The sequence below is a fragment of the Silene latifolia genome, chromosome 10, assembly GCF_048544455.1.
Source record: "Silene latifolia isolate original U9 population chromosome 10, ASM4854445v1, whole genome shotgun sequence".
Taxonomy (NCBI): Eukaryota; Viridiplantae; Streptophyta; class Magnoliopsida; order Caryophyllales; family Caryophyllaceae; genus Silene; species Silene latifolia.
The window spans coordinates 35,502,181-35,509,676 of NC_133535.1; the positions used below are offsets into that span (position 1 = coordinate 35,502,181).

The following is a 7,496-nucleotide window of genomic DNA, read 5'->3' on the forward strand; positions in this document are numbered from 1 at the left end:
TCTTTTCCTTTTCCCATTATAGAACAAGTAGAATCTCAGAAAAACACAATTTTTGAACAAAATTTTGGGTGAGGCAATTGATCAAACACCTAATATGCACTACAAAATTTGTTGTGCTAATTAGCTATTTGCTAGAAAAGAACACCTCACTAGTTAAAATGGTTGTTTTAAGGACGATAACAACACAAAAACACAACTAAATTTCGAATTGATAGAGCACAAATTCGAATTTTAGTAGCTAGAATTGACAAGGAGAAGAATAAGGTGTTATACCTCCCTTTGATCCTTGCTTGGGTTGTTTGGTGAAGAATGCTAACCCAAATTGCTCAAAATCGTCCCTTAAAACCAATTTGCAAACCTAAATCTTCCACTTCTTCAACTTTTCCAAACCCTAGCTCGAAAATGATGGTGATTCCTCGGATTTTTGCAATTTACCTTGCCCAAATCGATGTTGGGAGATGAAAGTTGATGAAACTTGAAGGTAAATTGATTGATTTGGGTGATTTGAGAAGGATTTTGATGGTGGATTTTGGGTGTTTAGGGTTAGTGAGGAAGAGAGAGGTTGAATGTTGAATGAATTGGGGAAGAATAAGTGAAGAAATCGTGCGAAAATTAGAAGAAATCCGCAGAATCCCAGAAACTCGCACGGTGCGAGTTTGGGCTTCAAGAAAGTCGCACCGTGCGACTTTGCTGCTGTATGTTGATTTTTTGTTGCTTAATTCTTCACTTTAGCCAATCCTTTTACCCATCATTCTTCCTTCCTTTCTTCACGTATGCCCTTGAGTTGATATCCTAACACTAAATCACACATTAAACCATTCGAATATGCCAAAAACGTTAATGAAAATGCGAATGATTTAATTTATTATGCAAGAAGTAAAGGATGTAAGGAATTTAAACATGCAAAATGCAATATAAACAATGCAACATGACAAATGCAATATAAACAATGCAATGCGGAATTTAAATATGCAAGGGAAAGAAATATTTACAAACTTTTGCCGTTTATTTAACGTCGATGGCTCGACAAAGTTGCACTTTCATCAATTTGAGTAAATTGGATCAACAAGATGGAGTGTTTCCACTTCACCCACTTTGATTCCTTCATAATAATGCTTTAACCTTTGCCCATTCACTTTCAAAACTTTCCCGGTCTTCAAACATTTGATTTCAATTGCTCCATGTGGGAAGACACGAACCACTTCATATGGTCCCATCCACCTAGACCTCAATTTACCGGAGAAAAGTCTAAGTCGATTTTGGAAAAGTAAGACTTTCTCTCCCACTTGAAACACTCTTCTTGAAATCATATTGTCATGCCATGCTCTTGTTCTTGCCTTGTAAATGGAAGCATTCTCATAAGCATCATTCCGGATTTCTTCCAACTCTTGTAATTGAAGTTTCCTATGAAGACCCGCTTCATCCAATTGCAAATTGAACGACTTGACCGCCCAATAAGCTCGATGCTCAACCTCCACGGGTAGATGACATGATTTCCCAAAAAGTAAGCGGTAAGGTGACATCCCGATTGGCGTTTTGTAAGCCGTGCGATAGGCCCACAAGGCATCATCTAACCTCAAGCTCCAATCCTTGCGGTCGGGATTCACCGTCTTCTCAAGAATAGCCTTAATCTCCCTATTAGAAACCTCGGCTTGACCGTTGGTTTGAGGGTGATAGGCGGTTGAGACCTTATGAAGTACCCCATACTTTTTGAGAAGAGCACCAATGGCTTTGTTGCAAAAGTGAGTGCCCCGGTCGCTTATCAAAGCTTTTGGAAAACCAAACCGAGAAAAGATGTTGGTTTTGATGAATTCTCCAACCACCTTTGCATCATCGGTCTTGGTGGCCTTAGCCTCCACCCACTTGGAGACATAATCCACCGCCAAAAGTATATAAACATTACCACAAGAGGCGGGAAATGGTCCCATGAAGTCAATACCCCACACATCAAATATTTCACAATAGATCATGGGTGTTTGGGGCATTTCTCCTCTTTTTGAAATATTACCAACTCTTTGGCATCTATCACAAGTCTTCACTATGGCATGAGCATCTCGGAATAGTGTGGGCCAAAAGAAACCGCTATCCAACACCTTTCTAACCGTTTTCTTGGCTCCAAAATGCCCGCCACAAGCATATTCGTGACTAAACCGGAGAATTGACATGATTTCGGTGTCCGCACACACCCTCCTTATCACTTGATCGGCACATAATTTCCACAAATAAGGATCATCCCACACATAGTACTTGGAATCACTCTTGATTTTGTCTTTTTGATGTCGAGTCAAACCCGGTGGAAATTTGCCCAAGACCAAGTAATTCACGATATGTGCGTACCAAGGTTCGGTAGACATCAAGGCAAGAAGGGCTTCATCCGGGAAGGTCTCCTTTATTGAGCTTTGTGGTACCAAGGAGTCTTCTTGGATGATTCTACTAAGATGATCCGCCACCGTGTTGGTGGAGCCTTTCTTGTCCTTGAGTTCAACGTCAAACTCACTCAAGAGTAGTACCCATCTCATCAAGCGGGGCTTGGATTCTTTCTTCGAGACAAGATGCCTCAAAGCGGCATGATCCGTGAAGATGATGACCTTGGCTCCAAGAATATAAGATCGGAATTTCTCTAAGGCAAACACCACCGCAAGAAATTCTTTCTCGGTAGTTGTATAGTTCCTTTGAGCTTCATTCATCATTGTCGATGCATATTGAATAACATGAGGTGCTCTTCCCACCCTTTGGCCAAGTACCGCGCCAAGGGCATAATTGCTTGCATCCGACATGATCTCAAACGGTTCATTCCAATTGGGAGGTTGAATTATAGGTGCCGAAATAAGCTTCTCCTTGAGCATATCAAAAGCTCCCTTGCATTCTTCACTCATGACAAATTCACAATCCTTTTGAAGTAGCTTGCATAGAGGAGCGGCGATCTTGGAGAAATCCTTAATGAAACGCCGGTAGAACCCGGCGTGACCTAGGAAAGACCTCACTTCACGCACATTAGTAGGATAAGGCAAGGTGCGAATGGTATCGACCTTTGCCTTATCAACCTCAATTCCCCTAGAGGAAACAACATGTCCCAAGACTATTCCTTCATCAACCATGAAATGACATTTCTCATGGTTGAGAACGAGATTGGTATCAATACACCTCTTTAAGACCCAAGTAAGATGACTCAAACAATCCTCAAAAGATTGACCATGGACGGTGAAATCATCCATGAATACCTCAATAAAGTCCTCAACATGGTCCGAAAAGATACTCATCATACACCTTTGGAACGTCCCCGGGGCATTGCAAAGGCCAAAGGGCATCTTTCTATAGGCAAACGTGCCAAAGGGGCATGTGAAGGTTGTTTTTGTTTGGTCCTCGGGTGCGATTGGGATTTGAAAATACCCCGAGTAGCCATCCAAAAAGCAATACAAGGCCTTTCCCGCTAACCTCTCCAACATTTGATCCATGAAGGGAAGCGGGAAATGATCTTTTCGGGTCACGGCATTGAGCCTACGGTAGTCGATACATACCCTCCACCCATTTTGAACTCGAGTGGGGGTCAAAACACCTTCATCATTCTCGACTACCGTTAGCACAGATTTCTTTGGGACAACTTGGGTTGGACTAACCCATTGACTATCGGATATAGGATAGATCATACCTACATGAAGGAGCTTGAGTACCTCCTTCTTCACAACATCCATCATTGGAGGATTCAAACGTCTTTGTGGTTGTCTAACGGGCTTTGCTTCATCTTCAAGAAGAATTCGGTGCATGCATAAGGTGGGACTAATGCCTTTGATGTCGGCCATTGTCCACCCAATTGCTTCCTTGTGTTGCTTAAGAACTCGGATGAGAGCCTCTTCTTGCTCCTTAGTAAGCTTGCTTGAAATAATTACCGGTAAAGTTTCTTCATTTCCTAGAAATGCATACTTCAAGTGGCTTGGTAAGGGCTTCAATTCAACAGTAGGAGGCTTGACAATAGAGAGAACAGGTTTCTCCTTTGGTAGCTCTTCTAACAATTTGGAAGAAAGGAAGAAAATTTCCTGGACAGGGCATAACTCGCACGGTGCGAGTTTCCCATCCCCGAACTCGCACGGTGCGAGTTCTCTCTAGTCCGGGTTTCTTCCTTTTCTTCCCATTCTTCCATTGGGGGATTTTTCTCTAAGTCCTTGATTGTTTCCTGCACATCACAAGACAAAGCATACCCCGTATCTTCTCCAACCAATCCATTAGTCAAAACAACATTTAATGGATCAACTTTGCACAATTCATACACGGTTTGCACAATTGGCTCAAAAATTTCAAGAAAACACAAAGATGAAGTCTCGGATGGGTATTTCATGGCCTCATGTATGCTATACTCAATCTTTTCCCCCTCAAATTCCATTGTGAGGCGGCCACTAGATACATCAATCTTGGTGTTAGAAGTTCTCATGAAAGGCCTTCCCAATAGAATGGGAATGGAGCCTTTCTCGGGTTCCATTTCAATCACATAGAAGTCGGCGGGGAAAAGCATTCCCCCCACCTTCACCAAGACATCCTCCACAACCCCTTTAGGATAGATATTGGACCTATCGGCCAAAGAAATGACCGTACGAGTCGGTTTCAAAGGTCCTAACTTAAGTGACTCATAAAGGTAGTTGGGCAAGACATTAATGGATGCACCTAAATCAAGCATAGCATGTTGACAATCCAAATCACCAATTTTACAAGGGATGGTGAACATGCCCGGGTCACTACATTTTTGTGGCAACCGTTTTTGAAACATTGCCGACACATGTTCACTAGCCCTTACCTTTTTCATGCTCTTAGCCTTGTTGGTCCTCTTAGTAGTGCACAATTCTTTAAAAAATTTTGCATGCTTGGGTACACTACTAAGAAGATCAAGAAGAGGAATGTTTACCTCTACTTTACGAAAGATATCATAAAGGCTTGAAGTCTTCTTGTCAACTATCCTTGTATCATTCAAAGCACTTGGAAATGGAGCTTGTGGCTCATATTCCGGAAGAGGTTCATGTACCCTTACTTGTTGGGGTGAAGATGCTTCCCCTTGTTCCACTACCACTTCAATTTCATCTTCAACCACATCTTCCACTTCATGAACAATAGGAAGTGGTCTTGTCTTCTTAGGAGCTTTGGGTGCCTCTTCTAACTCTCTACCATTCCTCAAAGAGACCGCTTTTTCTTGTTCCTTGTTCGGTGGAGGAATGGTGTGAGAAGGGAGACTCCCTCCTTGGTTGGGTTGGGAATTGAGTGTAGTGAGGATTTGACCAACTTGGGTCTCAAGGTTAACAAACCTAGAGTCGGTGAGTCGGTTTTGTTGAAGCACGGCGGTTTGAAATTCCTTGGTATTTTGTTGCATTGCCATTTGATTCATGGTAAGTGTTTTCATCATTTCTTCCAAGGAATTTTGAGATTGGTTTTGGCTTTGATTTGGCTTTTGAAATGAAGAGTTTGATGCCCCTTTTTGATTTTGATTTTGGTTTTGATTTTGGTTTCCACCCCACCCCATATTTGGATGAGATTTCCAACCTTCATTGTAAGTGTTAGAATAGGGGTCAAACTTCCTAAAACCAATAGCCTTCACCGCTTCAATTGCTTCCTCCGTTTGCAAAGATGGACACCCATCGGTGGGATGAGTTGGGTCATTACAAAGACCACAAAATTTCACATGAGAAGTACTCCCACCACCTTTTGTAAGTTCCTTCACCAAATTAGTGATAAAGTCAACTTTCTCCTCCATATGGTTTGAACCTTGCCTTGAAGAGAATGTTCCACTTGTCTTCTTAATTCTCCTCCCAAAATTCCTAGAGCTTCCTACCAACCTTTCAATCAACTCATTTGCTTCTTGGACCGACATATATTCAATTCCACCTTGGGTGGCGGCTTTAATCATCCTAGCATCATCCTCAAGTAAACCACCACAAAAGTTCAAGAGAAGGTCGTGGTCGGTATACCCATGGTATGGGCAACTAGCAAGAAGTTGTTTAAACCTCTCCCAATACTCATACAAGTTCTCTCCATCCAATTGCTCAACATTACTTATTTCTTTCTTCAATTGAGATGAGAGACTAGCGGGAAAATACTTTTCTAAGAAAGCCCTCTTCATTTGATTCCAAGTGGTGATGCTCCCGGTAGGGAGATAATAAAGCCAATCATTTGCCACGTCCTTGAGTGAGAAAGGGAAGGCCCTTAGTTGAAGTTGCTCATCGGTAACCCCATTAGGCTTCATGCTTGAGCAAACAACATGAAACTTGTTGAGATGCTTGTTGGGATCTTCCGTGCTAAGCCCATGGAATTGGGGCAATTGGTGAATTAGCCCGGACTTCAACTCAAAGGTGGCATTTTCCGCCAAGGCCGGAAAGGAGATACACAAGGGCACTTGTGTGAGATCCGGGGCGGTAAGTTCCTTAATGGTTCTAGGCCTCGGTGGCCTCTCTCCATCACCATTTGGTTGTTCCTCCATGATGATTTGAATGGGTATGGGTTGTTCAAAAGGGATGTTGTTATCTTCTCTTTGGTCTTGTTGAAAACCGGGATCAATTTATTCAATAACCGGGTTGTCTCTTCTAATACCTCCTCCTATCCAAGCAAGTGATCTTTGAATCTCCGGATTGAATGGAAAAAGTGGTTCACTTGAATTCCTAGTATTGACCATAAACAATTCTACACAAGAGCACACAATCAAAAAGTTCACAAAAGTAAAGAACAAGACACTATCAACAAGAAACAAAGACTACTAACACAACTATCCTAAAAAACACAAATAACAAACACTAGCAAAACCGTTACCTTCCCCGGCAACGGCGCCAAAATTTGACACGCCTAAAATGTCGCACTTAAAGACGGCCAAATTAACAATTTATATACCACTAAACACACTAATTAGCACTAATTATAAACTAGTATAATAGCAAGCTAGGGATCGAACCCAAGAGAAGATGGGTTTTGCAATAGTGAAATTAAAAGAGTACTTAGAACAATTGTAACAATAATAACAACAAGTAAATAAAAAGGGGGGGGGGGGGGGGTTTGAGTTGAGTTTTCAATTGTAACCAAAGCAAGGGAATTCAAACAAGAGTGTAGAACAAGCAAACAACCAAGAATTTAAGATGGAAATTAATCAATATTAGGGAAGACTTAACCCGACTCAAAGCTAGGCACTTTAGTTGACAAAATCATTCAATTAGTCCTTCAATTATATATTATCACCCTATTGTGAAGATAAATCTTCTAAATCTCCTTAATAATGGCCAAATGACAAGGAAATCACACTTAATCAAATAACCCAACTTATCAATTCTACCAAGTAGAAATCACATACATTGGACAAATTAATAAGAAGATATGAGCACAAGAGATTCAATAGGGGTAATTAGACACAATGAAATCACAATTAATGCCCAATTACAAGTTAATCCTTTACTTGCTAATTAACCCAAGAAGAAATCACATTCATTAACTTAATAACAAGGTGTTGCAAATATGAGATTACAAGGAAATCA

At 41.3% G+C, this 7,496-nt stretch overlaps 1 protein-coding gene across 1 annotated transcript; it reads right to left on the bottom strand.

Moving 5' to 3' along the window:
* Nucleotides 1–1,043: 1,043 nt before the first annotated feature.
* On the bottom strand, nucleotides 1,044–6,457 carry LOC141607431 (uncharacterized). Its single transcript, XM_074426780.1, has 5 exons — nucleotides 5,644–6,457; nucleotides 4,087–5,085; nucleotides 3,557–4,003; nucleotides 1,576–2,677; nucleotides 1,044–1,404 (listed from the first exon to the last, which is right to left on the bottom strand). Exons 1-5 carry the CDS (start codon nucleotides 6,455–6,457, stop codon nucleotides 1,044–1,046), a joined length of 3,723 nt encoding a protein of 1,240 aa, XP_074282881.1.
* Between the last annotated feature and the right edge of the window lie 1,039 nt (nucleotides 6,458–7,496).